The sequence below is a fragment of the Pagrus pagrus genome, assembly GCF_965226575.1.
Source record: "Pagrus pagrus genome assembly, chromosome: 3".
Taxonomy (NCBI): Eukaryota; Metazoa; Chordata; class Actinopteri; order Spariformes; family Sparidae; genus Pagrus; species Pagrus pagrus.
The window spans coordinates 17,114,339-17,136,507 of NC_140187.1; the positions used below are offsets into that span (position 1 = coordinate 17,114,339).

Genomic DNA, 22,169 nt, shown 5'->3' on the forward strand with positions numbered 1-22,169 from the left:
ATTCCTCATGGGTTTACAAGACACCACAAGTACAGTTCCTGCGATCAAACATTTTAATTCATTACAAAATCACAGATTAGCTTGCAGCTTGGTCTCAAACCTTCTTTCCCAAGCTTGACAGACAAAGTCTGCTACATGAAATGTTCTCATCCTGAAGCACAACTCAAGTTCTTTATAATCATCCAGCCAAAAGAAATCAGCATAAATGGAGGACATTTTATTAAAAAGTATGTCCCTTACGTCCTTGTTGACAGGCCAGCAGAACAAAAAATTAACCTCATTTTCAATCTCATTTCGTTCACACAACAAAGTTTGTCCTCCCCTGGAGTGGCATTAAACCTGCCAGTCTGCACGGCTAATGATAATGTTCCTGAACATAACTGTGCACATGGGGATCTTTGTCTTTTGTCTTTATTATATTTACACTGTAGCTGTTCTTTATGAAACAATGGGTTTGTCATTTTTGCTTATAGCATTTACAAACAGACCATATACAGTACGTAAAACAAACCAGGATACAGCAAAAAGTACACATAGACATAAGTGTATAGTTTATACAATCCTTCCTTTCCTCTTCTTCCTATTGTTACACATGCATATGTGATAGACATGTGAAGAGATGGATCAAAAAGTGTATGTTTATAAAAGTCCTGTTCACCAAAATGACTTACTTGGATCTTTTTAAAAAAAAATTATCACCCCTACTGCTGTGTTGTGTGCTGTGGAGATACCTACTGTTCTGGTTTTATCTGCTGAAGTTTTGAAATGTGGTCTCTGAGATTTCTACCTTTCTGATCATAAAAAAACCCAGGGTTTTTTAGGGTTTAGGGTTTAGGTTTTTGAATGAACCTTGTTCTGGAAGGCTAAACACCAACAAATATGGATTGAAGCAGAGTATTTTGTTGATATTGTGGATTTTGGAAAGTATTGCATTCGTCTGTTTCAGTATGTTTTTTTTACTTTTGGACTCGACGCTCAGGAGTTAATGGAAATGTCTGGATCACATGAGTCAGTGACTTTTTATTATACGCAGTTATGGCTAAAGTGTGATACTGGTAATGTTAGCCTAATCTTTATCTGCAACAGTGCAGAATACTGGGTTTTAAACAGAATGAATAGACATGCAAAGAACTAAAAGCAGAAAAAAGCTGTACATCGTTCAAATCTTATGAATGAAGCTTCGAAGCTTCAAACTAGTCCATATTGCCCGAAGAAAATCTCATTCACCTCCACACAAAATACGTTTTTTTGTAACTTGGTGAACCCACCCTTTAATGTTATAATCCTAAACAACACGGTCAAATCAAAGTTCAAATAGCGCCTTGTCGACTTAAACGTGCCCCGTACTATTTTCTCTCTGTTCTGACTGAACTTCCATGTGCCTTTGTATGTATGTATATAGTATGTGCTGCCATTTTCCTGTTGTTTTGTAAGTGTGGCATCATGAGGTTGTGTCAGCTCAGTGTTCTGAACTGGATCCAGTCATGGTCATGTATAATACTATCAGAAATACGCCTGTCGATGGACAACAGTTGCATTTTGAGATACTGTACACCGGAAGGCTCTCTGTAAAGTTGTGAGACTACGCACAAAGTGCCGCTCAGTCACCAAGTAATGGAGGAGGTCAAACTGATTTCAGTTAATGGAGCAAAAAAATAAAGCTGGTGGCCTCATCAGCTCTTGGCTCACCTCTTAGTGCGGTCGAGTCTCCACACTGGAAGCTTTTGGCTTTGGCTCGTCTGAAGGAGGAGACCGTTGTCTTTCACTCGGACAGGAATGTAAACTGATGAGACTGAGACAAAGATTGCTTGGACAGCATGAGAACCACTCACTGTCTCTTCTCTCCTGCCACTTATAGAGTCCAACTTCCACCATTTATGGTTAAAACCAGTTCCTTCCCAGCTAGCGATAGGGGGCATTTTGTTTCAGTGTTGTGCACATTTTTTAGCGGTGTAATTAATTGAGTGTTCTTGTGCTTTTTTCGCCATCTTTACCCACTTTTTTCTGTCCCGCTCCTCTGTCTATCCTCCGTTTCATGCCCACCTCTCCCTCTCCTCACCCTCTTCCATTGATCACTTTCAAACTTGGTCTTGCACCTCCTCCTATTTTCCTTTTCTCAAAATTTTAATTCTCCTTTCAATCTCCTACACAAATCTTTCTCTGTTGTGCCCCCTCCCTCCCCATCCCCGACACCAGCCCCCCTCCCTCTGCCCCTCGCCCCGCCCCTCGTCCCGGTGGCAGAGCTCCCCTTGACCCGCTCCCTTCTGTGTCCGCTGCTCCCCAGCAGATAGGGGGCATGGTGTGGGATTTCCTGGGAAAGTGAGTGCTCTGCCCTGGCACTTCAGCTCGGCTGCGTGGTTATAGTCTCCGACTGCGACTGCTGCAACTGCATCTGGTTTCACCCGTGTGCCTGGGTCTGCCTGCTGTCCGAAGGATTCACAGATCTTTGTATCACAGTTACGGGTCCTGTTTGTAGCCTGTGGTGTTGTTGCTGTTGCCGCACACATGATACAAAGATCCCTGGATCAATGTTTGCTTTGATTTCTTTAGCATGTGTTTATGTGCCACGAATGGCTTTCGATCAGCGAGTGTGTGTACGAGTAAGTTTATGCTGCATGTTTATTTTTTCAAACTGCATGTGGCAACCAGCATTATAGCTGTTTATCTCTGCACTGACATAATGGGGAATTAAATCGGCAAAGATTTTGTTGTCTGACAAATCACATTACAATTATGAATGCAAATTAAAGCACTTCACCATGATTAATTGTACATGTGGTCCAAATACTGTATGTCTTTATAAACAAGTGTGAAGTTCAAACCTTACAGTTGCTAGAACTTCAGGTCATGACTTTGCAATATATGTCCATGCGGCCATATATTCTGTGCTATTCCTTTGATTCCCCCAACAGTAGATGTAGTTTTGGGATTTCTATTGTCACCTGTTTCTTGAAAGAAGCATGGGACAGTCACACGCTTCAACCAATCACACCGAGGATTCAGCAAACTAGCAGCCAAATCTCACAATTTACACAGTTGTAAGTAGGGGTGGGACAAAATTTTGATATAACTGTACATCGCGTTAGTTCCTCCTGAGATATGATTATCGATACGCTGGTGCCAAATATCAATATATTTTTTAAAAACATGCAGCTGCTCTAAGAAGAGTCACCAGCTACGGTCAGTGTGCTTGTTGAAGGGACACTGAGTTAGCCCAGTGAGCATTTGCCTGTTGAAAACACATTTTAAAAACATCCTTGGAAAAGATGTTCAAAACAGGCTCAAAAGTGATATTTAAATACGTTGATTAAACAATCAGACCATATTTCACCAGGATTTGCAATACTGGCTTTCAACTGAGAAATTTGGATGCGGCTCCTAAATGTTGATGTGCTCTCTTTTGCCCGCTATAGATGATAAAAGGTGTTTTAAAGCAATAGCAAATATGATTGCAAAGTTGGAAATCAAACTGCCAATCTTCTGATTGGCCGCTTTACCTGTTGATCCACTGCGGCCGCTGCATTTTGAGTGGGTGAAGCTTTGTTTTTATTCTTCAGTTTGTGAAGTTTGCTCCTAAAGTCTTGGTTCAAAGCTGTAGCGCTACTTGCGGTAAGCGCAATATCTTATTTTACATAAATGTATAAAACTGTTCCCATTACGATCACCTCAAAGCTTCACTGTCGGCAACTCACAGTCAATATAGTTCCTTTTTGAGAAATATACTCACATTAATCAGTATCTTCTCTTTTTCAACGTATAAATGAACAAATTATCAAAATGATCACAACATTTATGTTTTGTGACACGTTAATGTGTAACTGCATTTAGCTGGTTGTGATGTATTGTAGATAATTGTCTCGCAGCATCGTGACAGCTTTGTTATCTTTGGTAACACATTGTGATATTACCGTATCATGAGTTACTCCGTGACTCCCACCCCTAGTTGTAATTGCCCCTCTCAAAATTTGCATTTATATTTTTTTAAGTAATACTGTAAATACTACACTATAAATGTATAATTGTATTATTAGCATGCTCTTAAGAATATGTAGGACTTGGTGTGATCCTGTGCTTCTTTCATCCATTTTAGTTGACTATACTGTATTTTTTGTCTCTGTGTGTCCTTTGTTTAAATATCTATATTTGCAGACACGCACACACACACTACACACACACACACACATTCACACACACGTTTTTGTGTCTTTTTGTGGTGTTGGCTGTTTGTTGTAGCTTATGTAGGAAGTTTCTTTTCTTAGAGCTGAGGCCTCCTCCTGCCATGAGCACGCTTCCCCTGCTCATTCCATCCACCCATCTGCCCACTCCACCCTCCACCCCCGACCTCTGTAACTCTCAGTCACCCTTGCATCTTCACATCATCCCGTTAACATCACCCGACAGCCTCTCTCTTCTCTAGTGATCTTTCCCGGTGCCCACCCTCCTGCTCTCCCTCCCAAACTGCCCCCACCCTGCCCTGCCCTGCCTAGCTTGATCTGCCAGACACTAAGGGAAATGATCAGCCTAGTGGCCTGCATGAATAGAACAGCTGTGCTCCAGGTCTACACGCGCTCAGTAAGTGAGGTGATGTAGTAGGTAGGGTCTGGACTGAACCCTCGGTCCTGAAGTGTGTCAATTCAGTCGGGTCTCTTCTGTCTGAATAACCCTGCATCCATAACTGATTCTCTCACCAGCTCACTCCTTCTCTTGGTCAAACCACCGTTGGCTTTCCCTCCTTTTGCTCGGCACTAAGACCTGTCCTCTTCCCTCTCTTCCTTTTGCCCGGCTGATTTTTGCCTGTCTGACTGCATGTCTGCCACTCCCAGGCTTGGCAGCAGATGCACATGGTTCCATGTTTTCAGAGAAGGTGCATCCTGCATTCGCTGTGTCAGGCTGCAGAGCAGCGGCTGTCACAGGCTCCCGTGTAATCTTCCATGTTGTTTGAAAATGAACACACTGTGATCTCCTCTCGGTCCTCTGTATTGTTTTCTTGTGGTTGTTTCTTTATGTTCTGGTTCTAATGTCTTTGTTTTTGTTTTTTTTTTACTTTTTCTTTGTGTGTTCTCGTCTCCTGCTTCCAATGTCTCCTCCACTTGTCGTGTCATCCCCTTCTCTTCTACCTTTTTCTTTACCAATCTTCAGTTTAGCTCCCAGGTAAGATATGTCCTCCCCCCTTCCATTGTGCACCCATCTCTGCCTTTTTCCATCCTAACTCTGGTGCTTAAACCTGTGAGTCATCTCAGCAGTGTCACGTTAACATGAAGCTATCAACCCATCTGTGATGCTCATGTCATGTTGCAGTTCTGTGATCTAATGATTGGTACCATTTTGAAACAAGACTAACTCAAAATGCATCTGACATTATTGTCCATTACGATGCACTTGTTGTGCTTGTTTTATGTTGTGACATATGGGTAGCTACATATGGTACCCTACTCACACATGTACCTGCTTTTTATATAACCCTATTGTCTGGAGAATGCTTTTGCATTTCCTAATAGCGAAACGCTTCACTAACTACAGAATGGGAAATGATTGGAACAGAATAAGTCTTACATTTCTCTCGTTTTACAGACAAGGAGGCAAAGACCAGACTAAGAAGGGCTCAAACATCAAACTGGGACCACAAGGGGACAAGAAAGGCTTAGGACAAGACCCTCGTAAGGACAGCTCCATGGACGGTGGCCACCACGTAAAGGTGCAGATTTACTCTTGAGACATACAGTCAGTTGAGAGTTTATTATGTCAGTGTGGTAGATAACAGAAACGCCTCTCTGTATAAAGTGATACAATTCAACAGCACCACAAACTGCATCTTTTCAACATGAACAATAAAGTTGAATCACCACCTCTCTAAAACAGTCCCTCATAGATCCATTATTATATTATTCCGAGAGAAATTAACGAAAGTGTCAAAAAAACGTCTTATCTCTTGATAATAATGGAAGTCAGGAAAAAATCCTGGATCCCTCCCTTCATCTGGATCCTCAACAAAAGTATATATAAAACAGATGTCCTGTATTTCCTCACATTCTGTTGATAGCTTCTGTAAATTTAATTAAAACTCTTACGATTGCACCTTTAAGAATTCATTTTAATATTCAGTGTGGAACAGTCCACATATATTTGACAGTTCATGTCAATATATTGTCATTTTGTCTAAGAATAAATGACAAAATTGAACTAATGCACATTTTGATAATTCATTGGTAATATATACTGATATGTATTACTTGAGATTTTTTACATATATTACTAGATAGTGTATTTCTGGTTAAAAAAAAATATAGTAGTAGTTACAACATAAAAAATATGCAGTAAGTATATTAAATCTTCCTAAATGGAAAACATTTACGTTGCATGAGGGACAGCTAGGTATATTGCTGTGTATTCCCATCTAATGCTCATTGTCTCTCAGCTGGAGGAGCTGATGAACACGCTGGAAAGGACGAGGCAGGAGCTGGATTCCACCAAGCAGCGTCTCTCCTCCACACAGCAGTCACTGCAGGAGAGGGACACCCACCTCACCAACATGAGACAAGAGCGCAGGAAACAGCTGGAGGAGATCCTGGAGATGAAGTTAGTGCCATCATGACATTTTTATACTTGCCTCACAAAGACAGCAGCAGACAGTTTCACTTCACACACTGGCTAAGTCGTGGATTATTACCCTGTCGGGAAATGCAGTCCCTGAACTTTCCACCAAAATAACTTCTAAATACAGTTTATACAGATTAAACAAGTGAGCTGTTTCCTGCTGAATGGAGCTACAGTATGCAAAGATAACTGACTGCTGGCCTCAGCTTCACTTGTAACTGACAGACATAGATTGGTGTCAATCTTCTCCTCTTACTCCCGCAAAAGTGTTTAAGTGTGTTTTCCCAAAAATGTGAAACTATTCCTTTAAATCTCAGATTAAGAAGTGAGGATGACAAATGTTATCAGCGTTGTGAGGCTAATTTTACAGTGTCCTTTAGAGGATGATAAAGCAATCAGTTTTTGGGTGACTTGTGTCATGATCCAGCTCCTGAAGTTGGATCCCGGCCATAAGAAGTTTAACTTTAACAGCATTTGACATTTATGCGTTTACATTAAACTGATGCAGTTTGATTTATATTCCTTCCCTATATACCATTTATTTAATGTTCTTTCTATTTTATAGAATATAAGTGCTGATGCCATAATGTTTTTCTTCTTCAGACAACAAGCTCTGCTGGCAGCCATCAGCGAGAAAGATGCTAATATTGCACTGCTGGAACTGTCTGCCTCCAATAAAAAGAAGACCCAGGAGGAGGTGATGTCCCTCAAGAGGGAGCGGGACAAACTGATGCACCAGCTCAAACAACACGTGAGTACTGCAGCACGTCATGATAAAATGTTGTCTGCACTGTAGCTGGTTGCAAAGTTACTGTTGATAAAAGATTAAACATATAGCTGCACAAGGCAACCAGCCACTTTCTTCATTTCATCCACAGTCAGTTGCACACACGCATGGCCACTGATCCTTTTTGCTAAGTTCAGTTTTGGCACTTTTCCCAAATGCAGCATCTCAGTTTACAGAATGAGTCAGAGGTTTTTCTTTGTGTGCAAGTCAAGTCTTGAGTCATTCCACACAGGTTCAAGTCAAGTTACAAGTTTTCATGAGCAAGTTGCAAGTCAGTTGCAACTCTTTTCTTGCCATGAACATGACATTTCACATCAGCTTTGATATGTTCCTATCAAAGCTCTGTTCATTTGCATAGCTCAGGTCAGATCCATTCAGTGCATAGGCCTAACAATGCAGTGTTCAAGGTGTGTTTACCAGCTCAAAACTTGAGTCTTAAATGTTTTTGCTTTCAAGCCTCAAGTCATGTCAGGTCTTCAAGGAGTCAAGTCTCAAGTAAGTAAATCAAGTGAAGTCTCAAGTTATTATTTTTTTTACTTGAGTCTCTCTTGAATCAAAGTCTCAGGTTCATAGCTATGGAACCAGGAATTTTGGCAGCAATAGTATGGCATTAATATAAAGTTCATAATATTAGATTTATAATGTAAATATAAAGATACAGTATGTTTAAATTATGCATTAAATGAATGTCTAAAAACGCTAGATCTTTGTTATATATTTTGTTGAGCTGTGTATATACATTATCCTTAACAGTGTTCAAACCCAGAGAAATCCGTAATGGTGCGTTTCATTTGGGAAGGAAGTTGTCTAATGTGACTAAGCTTAACGTGAATAAAACTTAAGTAAATGACCAGGCCCGTGAACCCTTCTGCCTGAGTCTGAGTCATGTAGATAGATTTTCATCAGCAGTGGTGGTCTTGATGACGAAGACAACAATTCCCATGATCTCCCGCTACTTCCTGTACACTGTATCTTTTGTCTTGTTTTGGCAAGACAGCGAATGGCCCAACTTCATAATATTTTGAAGTTTTCCTCTAATGATGTAGTTAATTAACAAAATCACAACAACCTTAAAAAATGACTAGAGACCAACTTGCGATGGGATCACACCAGCCGCGGCACCAAACCGGTGTGTATGGTGCAATGGCACACATGACATGTGAGAAGTGAATCTGGGGAAATGGTGAACTGTGTCAGACTTATTCAGTAATGATACTAGTAATACTACATACCGAAACAAAATATCAGTGTGTATGTGTTTTACTGAAATATATCATCGTCAGAGGCACACCCTCCGGAGAGGCAAACCAGGCAAATGTTTGGGGCCCCCCCTAAGGAAATTTTGGAAAGCGGGCCCCCCACTGGACACTTTTATTGGAATATTTTGCATTGACAACTATAAACACCCTTAAAAACCTCCCATAAAGGCACAATACCATACACTGCTGCTGCCTCTAAATCAATGCTTATGTTTTGACGACCACTGGTGGGTTGTTTTGTGTCAGTTAATTACAAACGCTGAAGTTGTTTCATTATTGATTTAGGTTTTAATTGTTCTGATTTTTAATGTTATTTATATTTGAAAATTCTACTAATGGGAACTTTGGAAATCAAAAAAGGTTTGGATTTTCGTACAATTTTCACACAATGGTGATGGACGCTGGCTGGAAGGGTCCCCTGGGGATTATTGCCACGGGCCCCAACAGACTTTAGACTCACCATTGAAATGTAAGACACACAAACATGCTACAGTTCCCCCTTTTCACCAGAATCACTTCTCTTATGTCATGTGTTTCATTGCACTATACGAGTGTGTTGACGTTGCAGCTGCTGTCTAGTTTTACTCTAATGATCTCAACAACCCACCTGGAAAGTTTCATGACATCATCTTGCGGGGTTGTGTCATGGTTTTTAAAATCTGTCCAAACAGACATATAAACACCTGGCAAAGTACACAGAACTGCTTCTGTGGTAGTTCACTCTGCAGAGGGTGTCTGAAGGACCACACACACACACACACACACACACACACACACACACACACACACACACACACACACACACAGACCCACAAGGTGAAATCATTACCAGCCTCGATGTCTCGCTGTTAACAGCCGACACATTCTGAAAGAAGACAGAAGTCTGAGAGAAAAAACAACTTTCTGAGCGTCAGTGTTGGTTGCATGGTTATTGTTCTAGATTGTGTTACGCTGTGGAGTGTTTCTGTGTTTTATGTCCACCAACATACGCTGAAAATATGTCCACTCATACTCATTTGATGCTCATTCTGAGGGAATAATGTTCTTTTTAACAGCTGCAGAGCTCCATACACTGACCACTTCCCTCTTCCTACAGACACAAAGCAGAATGAAGCTGATAGCCGACAACTATGAAGACGAGCAATATCATCCACACGGTCCTCACCACCCCCAGCCTCAGCCCCCCCACGCCCAGCCCCAGGCCCAGCCCCAGTACCCTCACACTCCCCACGCCCAGCAGACTCCATATCCACACGCCATGCATCCGCAACACCCCCAGCACCCGCAGCACCCACAGGCCCCACCACAGCACCCGCACCCACAACAGCCACAACCCCAGTACCCTCACCCTCCTCACCCACAGCACCCCCAGCAGCACCCCCAGCACCCCCAGCCACCTCCCCAGCACCAACAGCACCAACAGCACCCACGCCCCCCACAGCCCCAACACCCTCACCAACAGCACCCGCAGCATCCTCCACAGCAACAGCACCCACACGGACATCCCCCTCCGCAGCACCCTCACCCTCAGCACCCACACGGGCCTCCACAACAAGGACCCCACCCCCAACATCCACACCCCCAGCATCCTCAACACCCTCAGCACCCTCAGCACCCACAGCACCCACAGCACCCACAGCACCCGCACCACGCCCAACATCCACGTCACCCGTCGCCCCATCATCGTGGAGGGCCGGCCCGAGGACCCCCACATGCTGGTCACCGCCCTGCCCCAGACCAGGTGAGATGTCTGCCATGTCTTTCACTCAACTTTAACACCGTTAACATCCGACTTATTGGATGTTTTATGCCAAGTGGCTTTTTTGCACATAAGAATCGATTTAGCATAGCTGCTCTGTTGTTGTTAGCGGTGCTGGATCAGGCATGTGTGAGCTGACCAATCAGAGAAGACTAGGTATTCGGGAGGGAGGGGGGCTTAAAGAGACAGGAGCTAAAACAGAGCGTCTCAGACAGAGGGGGAATACAGTACTGCTGCACTGAACAGTATGAGAAGACTGCTGTGTTTTTTTAGGATTGAAGCATGTAGGCCTATTTTAGTAGTAACCCAAAATAAAGTTATGAACCTGAAAATGAGCAGAATATGTCTCCTTTAAATGTTCTCCTGCTTATTTCTTCAGTCGTTTTGTTTTAAAACTACTTCAGAAAGGTAGCTGGTCTAAATGAAACAGTTTTCTGTATGTAGTAATTATTATCAACCCATCAATGACTAATGATGACTAAAGATTATATCTAGTGAGGAAATCCTGACAGATTTTATTCTGGTGGAGTGGAAGCACACAATTTGCTAAGAAAACTGTCAAGAAATGTGACTTGTTCACATATTTGTCATGTACTGCATTAATTGATAGATAAAGCTGATTTTCTTTCACAAAAAGGTGGTTTTCAATTCATTTGATTGTTACGTAAAACTTGCACTGTGCTTTGACCGATCTGAAACTTTAAGTGCTTTTAAAGAAATGATCAAATTCCACATTAATGGGCTAAAAATGTACAGTATTTAAAAAGAGAAGAAATCCAACAGCACCGGCGGGTCCTTAAGTTTCCAACTCAGGGAAAAACAGCTGTAGAAAAACAAGACTCCTGCTTAATGCAAATCCACACAATTCAAATTACAGCCTTGTAAAATCTTTGCATAAGCAGTACTGTAACGACTTCACACATTAATGCATTCTCTGATGCTTACTTGTACTTTTATGCATGCTCATTTGTCTATCAAACAGCCTGCTGCTGTCTTTTGATCACAACATTTACTCCACTTTCTGTCTACTCTCTCCTTTATATGTATCTTGCTGCTGCTGGCACCGAAACACTGTCAACAACAGGATGATGACGAGGGCATTTGGGCATAATCCTTGCTGTGACAACCAAAGCTCTAATGTTGTTTTGAGGGGTGAGATATATTTGAGACTTTCCCACTTTGTCAGTTTGCTCGTTGCCTGTGGCTTCTGCTGTATTTTCGAACAAAGGGAAAAGCTGTGTGACGTCTGGGTTTCTGTATTTTGTTATCTCTCACATTCAGATGATTCAGTCACTACTGGAGGAGCACAGCCATGCCATGATGTTGAAACACTACCCGACCAAACATTTATTACCTCCACTCAATCAACACTCAGCAATGGGACCTTTTGTTTCTTTTCCGGGGAAGAGGAGGGGGCACTCAGGTGTGCAGGTCATGTGGGGAGACTGACAGTTGAGCAGGTAAGTTCACACATTTCATCAAATCACAAAAAATAAATGTATTGAGTCATTTCAAATAGATTTCCAAACTGCACCTCACACTGTTTTCTTTGTCACTTTCTGTCGAAGGTGACCTGGGACCTCTTCCTTGTGTGAAGAGGAGCAGATGTCATCTACTTCCTCCATGGGATCACAGACTGAATTGGAAAGAGACAGAAGTTTGTTGCCGATGTGGACAGGACATGCGATCAGGACATGCACACCGGAGGTCACACAGAGGTCACCTCACCTGTCTGTCACCCGCTGCACCTCTTCAGGCCAACAACGCCCTCTTGATCCTCCCAGCAGAGATCTTATGACTGTCTGCCAGCCCAGTATTTGCTCCTCATCCTGCTTCCTTTGACTGATTCAAGATCATGGTTGTCTTGCTGTCCGTTTCACCTGCCTGACTGACTCCTCTGGCTCTGGTTGGCTCCCCCACCGGAACTCTGTCATGGTTTCTTGATCCTCACTGCCCTGCTGACCCACCTGGTGACATCTGACCCCTCTACCTGGCTATCATGATCCTCAGTGTGCAAAGTCTCTTCTGTTGTTTCATGTCGATGAGCTATTTTACCCTTTGTAGCACACAGTGACCTCTTCTTTTGTCTTTAAACTTGCCCCACACATCAAACATTTCGAGAGAAGCATTTCTAAAAGTCACTTTCACTATCACTATAGATTTGAGTGATTTTATTTTTTATTTTTTGTTGTCATTTCTTGTTTGCAAAAGGAAGAGCTTAGAGTTTACTGATAGTGCGCCTTCAGCCTCGCCTGCAGCATCGAGGGGTTTCCTTGGCTGCATGAGCAGGGCCCTCCACTTCTCGGGCGTGTTTTAGCCTTAAGGCTGTGGCTGCCATTGACGTTTCTCTTCATGTTACCTCATTTTAAGTAGACAAAAAAAATAATCAATCTATGCAGGTGTCAACGTAGAGTGAATGACTTTTTTTGTTTCCCCCCCCAATCAAAGTGTAATTAACCATCCAAACATCTAATCAGAGCGGCCAAGAGGGTGGTCAGAAAAAAGTCATCGGTCAGATTATTTTGAGGTTCTGAGACTATGCACCTATGCACCTCCTCCTCCGTGTTGCAGGAATTTTTACTAATGGTGCTTCTGCTGGTGCTCAATCTAAATGGTGTCAGAAGACCTGGTCAAGAGCATCTTTTAGTCCTTTTACAGTAGAGGGACTAGATCCCACAATGGGCTTCATAAACAACTGTAAAAGACTGCTTTGTACATAAGATTTGACCTTGCGGGGCTTTGTGAGCCACAATCACTTTAAGACCCACACAGAGGTGACTCCCCCTATATGAATACTGCTACTATAAATACCATTATAGACTATGAAGTGGAGGCGATGTTCAGTAGATGTTTTCCCTGCAGGTCTATTTGTACCATTGACGGCCCAGTCTCTGACCTACAGTATGCTCCTGCTCCCCTCTCCCTTGTTATTCCTCCTCTTCCAGCAGTAGTCTGTGTGACCTCCCCCAAACATAGTGACTTGTTTTCTCCTTCTCAACAAGGTGGCCTGTGCCTCGTAAAAAAAATAAAATAAAACTGTACACATATATAATAGATATGCATATATTATACATATAGAGAGAAATCTATAGAGTGTGTCTATACGTGGTCAGAAAATCGTTTCAAACTGACGAGATAATATATGTTTTTCTTCATGGTTATTTTTCTAACTTCCTGGAGGTCAGAGAGATGTCTTATTTAGAGTGTTGAGTGGTGTGATTTTCCTCTGATTTGAGAAGACAAACCCCTCAGCAGCGAGAAACATTCCCTGTCTGGAAACACAGGACAGCCCAGAAGAAAAATAAAGAGCTTTAGAGCAGTTATGGGAAATATAGTAAAAGTGTATCCAAATCTATCTATGACATTGTTACATTCCTTTCGTAATGTGAAAACATTCAGTCGAAGGCCACTTTGCTCGTGGCGACAACTTCGAAAAAAAAAAAAAAAAAAAACTTGTCTTGAATTTTGCAGCTCACAAAAGTAGCAAGGAGATTTTGTCTGCTGCTCTCAGCGGTCAGAAAACTTGCACTTGTGAGTGAGGACTATCACTATCAACATCCAAGTGGAGGTTTGAGTGACTCTGTCGGGGTGCATTTCTTTCGCGTGTTTGTCGTCGTCGTCGTCTTGTAAACAGAAGTGGTGACATATGTGACCGTGACAGCTGATTACGTAGAAAAACCAACACACGTCGTTACAGTATAGTGGAAAATTGAATTAGACTGTTACTATCCCCACTTCCTCTCCCTCCCCTCATGGTACCTGTGTGTCTCCCTTATATGGCCAGGTGTTGATTGTTGTATATAAATGTCTCCTCCATCTCCCCCATCTGCCTCACACCGAGGTGATCCGCGCACCATCTTGTCTGCTTCATACGTGAACCTCTACAGCTCCTGTCACTGACCAAGAATCAACAGATAGTGTGAAACGTTGGTGTTTGTGTTTACAAAGAGAAAGGTCTTGATTTGGATTTTTTTTTTTTTCAAAAAGAAAAAAAAAAAAGGGAAGACAATGCAAACGGACAGAGGAGCAAAAAATCCTCTCACTTCACCATCAGGGGGGCGGAGTACGAATCCTCCATTTTCAGGTCCTTATCTACTGAATACTTGAAGTAGGGGGTTCTCCTACCATGAAATACCATATATATGATTTACATGGTAGAAAACATGAAACATTTCAATGTGCCCATGCATGCTGATTTTTACATAATGTGCCAACTGAAAGTGATGATGTAAGGATAATCTCCTGTTCTCTATGCAGAGCGACTTCTCAACCGTTGTGTCAAAAAGGTTTAGGAGACACAGAGGCTTAAAGAGGCTGGGGCTGGTTTCCTGGGCTTAGACTAAAGACTAATCCTGGTTGTGAATGAGTGACATGGCACTCAGTGTGAGTCGAGAAGTCTGCATCTGTGCCTAGAAGCAGCCGTGTAGGAAGAGCTGAAAGGCCTGTAGATTCACCAGTCATTTTTTTAAAGGCCTTCAAGAAACAATATGAAAAGCCTGACATACATTTTCACTTTACTGTCGTCTACAGGTTGTTTTTTCTTTTGTCGTACGTTGCTGAAAACTTTAAAACAAATCACTGTGACCAATGCCAGAAACATTTTTGTTTGACAGAACAAATATTGTTTACTTTTTTATTAGTCTTTTTATTTATTTATTTATTTAAGTTTAAGCTTTATTTTTTCTATTGTTTGAGCTTATTGAAAATGCCAGTTTGAGACTGTACTATTTGTATAAGTAAATGTTTTGAGCTGTACAGTAAAAACCTAGGAACAAGTTAAATGTGAGTGTCCAGCATGCTGAATGATTACTTGTGTGAACGTGAGCTAATCTCCCATGATGCATCATTCCTCACTCATTAATTGCATCTGCATCGTGACGGTGTGATGTTGTGTTTGAGAGTGATGTGTGTCTCACTTACTGTGTCCCATTAGTAGACAGCCTGTGCAGTTTTGTGAGAGTGCAGCATGTTTTTGGGGTTGCCTGTGTAAACGTATTCAGAAAAGAGAGATGAGTGTGTGAGTGTATGTGTCTGTGTGAGTGTGTGCGCGCGTGTGCATAGCTGCTTTTATGGGTGTGTTTGTGTGTCAGTATGTCTGTGTGTGTTATGAATGCATAAGAGAAAAATCTATTTAAAAAAACTTTATCAGAGGAAGTCCCTAGAGAAAAAAAAAAGCGAGACTGAGTCAAAGTTTTGAATGAAGCATGGATACTCTGTACTGTTTTTTGTTTTTTAATCCTAGGAGGCTGTCCTCAGTGCCCCAGTTTGCTATTGTATGTGCTGTATCAGAATATTACTATTGAGTGTTGGCCAGCTTGTTTATATCCATCAAATAAAGGTGACTTTCTTTCTGTCTCTTTTTGTGATTTTATACTCCAATTTCAAATCCACTGTTTTCTATTACTAAAACAATTCAATAAACTTTATTTGACGCCTTTCATACATGCAGCCCAGTGTGCTTCACAGAGCAAAACAAAACGGGAAAAGACGACGGCAATAAATAGAATTTTGCAAGACTCACAAATGTAAAAGAGTAAAATATTCAAATACGTAGAAGTCAACAAAATATATAAAATAAATGAAGACAATGTGTCATGTTTTCAGATTTAGTTTAGTTTTGTTTCCTGTTTTATTTTGTAGGTTTTATCCTCTCCATGTGTCATGCATTCTGTTTTACACTTCCTGTCTTTGTGTTTTTTACCACCGCTTTTGATTGCTCTATTAGTTTCACCTGTTAGTCTTCCCTCTCTTGTGTATTTAAGTCTGTTTTCCCCTCTCTCTTTGTCAGTTTGTCTGTGTCTCCATGTCTCTTCACCGGTCCTGTATTCCCCTCTTGTTTACCTGCTTTGCTGCCAGTGTTCTCTGTGTCACCCTTGTTTGTACTTTGTTTAGATTTGCTCTTATTTATTAAAGCTTTAGTTCATTACATCTTGCTTTTTGTTATGTCAACCTGCCTGCCTTTATGTCTTGCGTTTGGGTTCTTTTTGCCTAACCGGGGCACAATGGATTTAAAAAGTATTAAAAACCAATGACAAAACAGGACAAGGTAACTTTTCTACCTTAAAATAACAGCTTCAGAATCATGTTGATGGTTCAGTGTCTTGTAATAGGGTGAATGGTGTCTCTGTCTCAGCCACTCTGCCCCCCATCACTTGTTTCTGCACTATGTTACTTCAGTGAGAGGGTAGACCACAGCATTACATTCATGTTTACTTCAACATACAAGTGTTCAACATAACATTGTTATGATGTAATGAGTTATCTATGTACTCAGCACCTACATTGCAGCTGACAGATCTGGGCTTTGTATTTACTATGGTGTTGCACTCAGAAACTGTGGAGGGCGCCAATTCAGACACACTGCCAATTTCTACTTAATGTCATTTAAATAAAGTGAAAAAAACAGGCTAAAAAGATAGGTCTTAAGGTTTCTTATAAAGGAGCAGAAACAGCCACAACATACAACTTGAAAACACATTATGATACTGTGGCATAGTGCAAAAAGGACACTAGTACTACATAATATATACAGTAATCTAGATCTGTACTTGGTACAGCAATTAATAGTAGGAATAATACTATGTACTATATTTTTTCATTCAGTGATGTTTTATTACCTAACTGATGTCAAACACTGTACCATTAACCGCAGCATTACTAGGAAATCTACTGGCTTCAGGGTATCTCATGGTTTGAAAATTGACGATTATCATACCGCGTACATTTCAATATCTGCAGTTTTAAATCCTACTGTATATATAACTTAGTGTTATAAAAAACATGTATATTCCAAGTTTTATGTCTAGGACATATTTTGTGAAATTATAGTGAGGTCTTTGTTCAACCTAAATAAACCTTCTGTTTTCGTTCCTTTCAGGTTTATCGCAACTGATATTTTCCAGTCAAAATAATGTCAGAGGAATCCTGTGTATGTATGTTAACAGTTGACATATTTATTTGTGTTTTATACTCACGAAACACACATATAAATGTGCAAATGGAGATAAGGGGCATTAAAAATGTTTCTACAGTATATGCTACAGTGTACATGCTACAACAGAGTGCAAACAGTGTTACTGATACAGTATAAGAAGCAAATCCAACACATGGTTTTTACACATATCTAGATTTGAGCAAGTCGTAAATCATCAAACTACAATTGGCAACATTGTATGTTAGTGGCTCCAAATGCCATAACTAAGTAGCTCCTTGGAAAAAAAAGTAATAAAGCAAATGATTCACGATGAAGATGATTCATTTTCAGCTCACTTCAGGACGTTCATCGACATATTTCACAGTATTCTCATATCAATCATTTTTATCGTAAATAATACAGGTGAATGCTCAAGATGTACCTGCTTTGTCTGAACAGTAATTGTATGAGGCCTTGCTGAGCAGTGGATCTGCCATATGAAAAGTTCAAATCTTTTTTGTAGCAGAGTTTTAACGTCCCTTCGTGAAGCTGTCTAACAAGCGGTCCCCCCTGTCAGAGAGCCAGTACCCTGCCATGGCTGCCACCGCTCCCATGAACACTGACGTGTAAACCATATCTCCCTTAGCAGCCAGCGTGGCCAGAGCGCAAAGCACCACCCCGAAGAACATCTGCTGCAGCACCTGCACCTCATCATCCTGGATATCCTCAAACAGACCTTTCTCCTGAACACCTGCACAGAGAGACAGACACGAGAGTCTGCAGTGAGGTAGCTGTCCACGTGATTGCGAGTGCAAACATCCTTCTGTGTGTGTGTGTGTGATGAGACTCACTGGGCGGCTTCTTCTTCGTACACACACCGTTGCTTCGTATGAATCCTTTGGCACAGTCGCAGCGGAACGAGCCCTCTGTGTTGGTACAAATCTCATCCAGACCATGACAGGCCAGTACTCTGTCACTACATTCATCTATATCTGAGTGAAGGAAAGACAAGCACATGATATCAGCTCATCACAGGCGTATACAGTAGATTACTGCTGCTCGTCAGACACACGTGATATGAATAAAAAAACAAATAATCTCTTTTGTGCAGTTACCCAAACACTTGTGCCCTGTCAGTGTGTACCCAGAGGCACATTTCCTGCAGCGTGCTGGTCCACTACCCATACAGCCCACACAGGCCGGGTCGCAGTCTGAGGAAAGAGTGACCATTTAGTTTCTTAATTTAGAGACTGAACTGCATTCTCAGGTGATGTAAATGCTGCACATGAGAGAGAAAATCCATAAAAGATTATCAGATTAGATCAGACAGGAAGTCCAAAGAGTTTGGATGTAAGCAGCCCCATTGAGTAAGACTTGCTATCTTTTTTGTTTTGGGCTGAATTTCAAAATCCCTCTGGACTGAGGGTTCAGATCACCTGTGTGCAGGGTTGGGAGACTGACTCCTAATTAATGAGTGGAAGCAGTTTGGGGCATCCCCCTCACAGCCAATCAGGGTGTGACGACGCCCTTTTGTGAAGGTTTATTGGCACCCATGTTGGACTCATTCTGAATATGTCCCTGACACACTGCAGACCTCATCCCGATAGATTACCAGCCAGAAATTCTGGTATGTTTAGGCCCCTATTGAGATTTCTTTGCTGCCCCATTTTGTTCTAGTTGGGGGAAATTGTGTTTATTCTTCAGCCAAGTTGAGTGACCACAAAAGTCACCAGTCAACTAGGCTGCCTGCATCAGGGCCGTCCTTATTTGTGAAAGTGTTACTTGACTTACAAATAGCCGGACGCCTGGAGGTTTTATTTTGTTTGTTTATATTTGGTTTATCTTAACTGAACCCCTTGAACCCAAAGCCCTTGTCTCTACAGTGCATTTGGTAGAAATGTCACTTATGTACAGATTCATACAACAAAATGACACTGTCAATTGTGAAAAGCATAATCAGTGTAACCCAATTTTATCAACTGATAAATTCATTGTTCAAGCTATAAAAATGTCAGTTATTTTGCTGTTTCAGCTTCCCAGATGAGGATATGCTGCTTCCCTCTCTTTGATATCAGCATTAATTATAAAAATCTTTAGGTTTTGGACAGCTGGTTGGGCTACACAAGCAATCTGAAGTCACCCTAACCCTCTAAGAAAATAAAACTAGTCTGTTTTAGTCTTGTCTGACACTTTCAGGTTATTTAGTCATTCCTCTCACTTTTGGTGAAGTAGCCTACATATGGTGTTTTTCACATCATACTAAACCACTTACCTCTGCACTCAAACGACCCTTTTGTATTGAAGCAGTATCTGTTTGCAGGACAGATACCCAGCTCAGTACCACACTCGTCGATGTCTAAAACAAACACAGACTTACATCATTAGTCTGCTTGTCTTAATCTACATATGATGATTTCCAGACACACACAAATCTCTGTATACAGTACCTACACAGGTGTTATTGTGGAGTGTCCATCCCGCTCTGCACTCCACACACTGGTCATTTGCAGGGCCTGAACACTTACTGCAAACATCTGGACAGCTGTGCACCAGAACAGCCGACAGACAGCACAGCCAACACAGGCTCCTGTGAAGCATCCTTACTCCCATCTGTTCTTTCAAGTCCAGAGGATAAAGTTGTTTATCTCGTCCAAAATATCACATCAGGTTTGTTAAATGAAGCTTGCAAGCTCGTAAGAGTTAGGAACAGACAGCTGGCTGAATGAAGCAGGCTTTATGAGGAAAGCGTTTTAAAAAAGGCTATACCTTTGAGAAAATCTCAAAAATATAGCTTAGTTTGTATCCCATCATCCCTATAGATCATTTATGAACAAACAGTCGTGGATTGTTTTGATAATTAAGGCTCAAAGAAGACCCAGAAAGCCCAAAAGTCCCAAATTGATTTGAAAAGATTATTTACAAGCTCTACATGCAGTTGTGCTCCATTTTATATTTTTTTTGGGTTGTTTTTTTCTTTTCTTTTTTAACAATTTAAACAGGTCTCCATCTACTTCAGTTGTTAAAGGATAAGTACCGTTTTTTACAACCTGGACCTTATTTCTGGCAAAATATATGATCATTTACTCACCCAGATAACTTTGGTTTCATTCGGCATCGTTCGGACGAAATTAGATCCAGTGTAGCGGCGATATATCCATATAATGGGAGAGACGGGGCAGCGACACACAGCCTCTATAGCGCATTATCTGCCACGAAACTAGTTAATTTCATCAATATTTTGTTACGATATGCTAGCGCTATTAGCCTCTGAGTCCGGTCTTGTCCGTTATCAACATCCGGGGTCAAACTAGCAGCAGCAGCTACAGGTAAACAAGGCGCGCTGTCGCGGGTGCGCGCGCAGCTCAGAGACGACATCTTCCAGGTCAGAGGTAGTAGCTCAACCTACAGACCCCGGATGTTGACAATAGACGAGCCCGGACTCAGAGGGGAATAGCGCTAGCATTTCATAACAAAATATTGATGAAATGAACTAGTTTCGTGGCAGATAATGTGTTATATAGAGGCTGTGTGTCGCTGCCCCGTCTCTCCCATTATATGGATATATCGCCGCTACACTGGATCTAATTTCGTCCGAACGACGCCGAATGACACCAAAGTTATCTGGGTGAGTAAATGACCATATCTTTTGCCAGAAATAAGGTCCAGGTTGTAAAAAACGGTACTTATCCTTTAAGGAGAATGCTGCAACACTGTTTTGCTGTGAAGCTCCAGAAATGTTTTGTGGACTACGAAACTTCACCCGACTTTCCATCAGCATGAGGGTGAGATAATGACTAAATTGTCTTTTTTGTGTGATTTAATCTTTTATTCAGTCGGGCTATTTGCATTTGATGCAACTTCATACATCCACTTCACTACTCATGAGGGGTAACTCAAATATTGTACTTTTTACTCACAGCTACTTAGTTACTTGTCCAAATTAAACTCTACATAAAAAACATATGATTTAATTATAACATATGGTGCAGTTTTGTATTTAACAAGTGAGCTCCACCTCAACCAACTACAAAATTAAAATGCTGCTTATGTGCTTAATATTGCCCTCTGAAATTATTAACCTCATTTTAAGCACTTTTTCTTCAGAGGCAATTTTTGCAAATCACACCTCTGTGTATTTAGATAAGTGAAGTCTGAATGCAGGATTTGCAACAGAGTATATTTACACTATGGTCTTGATACCTTTACTCAATTTAAGTAATGAGTCATTCATTCATTAGAAACTGTTTGATAATTTGAAAGCTGCTGAAAGAAAGTTTAAGAAAGTAAAGCCTGCTTGTGGACTTCATAATGAACATTATGATATTATTTTGCTTAAACTTTAATAGCTAATCAGGATGTTTTTCTACTATATTTGCTGTTGTTTCTGTTGTCTGTTTTAAAGAAAATATTAGGCTATTATTTTAGATGATTAATAAAAAAAAATCTCACATTCTCAGCCTTGATATAAGACATCAACGTCACATTATGGCAAATTAACTCAGGGTAAAACTGCTGCTTCAGCCTGCAGTCAACACAGCAAACATTTCACTTGGTCTCAAAACACAAATCTAGTCATGATTTAAGGTCGTTTTTTTCTTTACCTCTCTAAGTGCGTCGACTGAGTCAGATCTGTATCGTCTTCGGTAAAGTTTAAACGCAACAACACAGCTGAGACTCGCTTGTCACACTTCCAGACTCCTTTGTGTTTGATTACAACAAAAGCACACTCCGAGCGGGCGGCACACACTCCAGCCTCAGAGCACCGCCCCACTGGGATGTAATGAGAGACATATCAAGCGCTCACTTGTGTCCTGGAACTGACGCTAGATTGCACCAATAACATTCCACGCCCTTCTG

At 41.3% G+C, this 22,169-nt stretch overlaps 2 protein-coding genes across 2 annotated transcripts in view; one reads left to right on the forward strand and one right to left on the reverse strand.

Moving 5' to 3' along the window:
* erc2 (ELKS/RAB6-interacting/CAST family member 2) overlaps positions 1-11,769 on the forward strand; it is a 42,204-nt gene extending 30,435 nt beyond the window's left edge. Inside the window, exons 13-19 of the mRNA XM_084348842.1 lie at positions 2,158-2,319; positions 5,572-5,695; positions 6,416-6,576; positions 7,198-7,345; positions 9,737-10,381; positions 11,484-11,551; positions 11,681-11,769. Of these exons, the coding sequence (XP_084204968.1) occupies positions 2,158-2,319; positions 5,572-5,695; positions 6,416-6,576; positions 7,198-7,345; positions 9,737-10,381; positions 11,484-11,510 (1,267 nt within the window). The 3' untranslated portion in view covers positions 11,511-11,551; positions 11,681-11,769. The remainder of the gene's footprint in view (positions 1-2,157; positions 2,320-5,571; positions 5,696-6,415; positions 6,577-7,197; positions 7,346-9,736; positions 10,382-11,483; positions 11,552-11,680) is intronic.
* A 5,568-nt stretch (positions 11,770-17,337) lies between these two features.
* creld1a (cysteine-rich with EGF-like domains 1a) lies at positions 17,338-21,991 on the reverse strand. Its single transcript, XM_084348319.1, has 6 exons — positions 21,914-21,991; positions 19,760-19,922; positions 19,585-19,668; positions 18,428-18,523; positions 18,164-18,304; positions 17,338-18,063 (listed from the first exon to the last, which is right to left on the reverse strand). The coding sequence occupies exons 2-6, from the start codon at positions 19,920-19,922 to the stop codon at positions 17,843-17,845; spliced, it is 705 nt and encodes a 234-aa protein (XP_084204445.1). The 5' UTR covers positions 21,914-21,991; the 3' UTR covers positions 17,338-17,842.
* Positions 21,992-22,169: the final 178 nt, after the last annotated feature.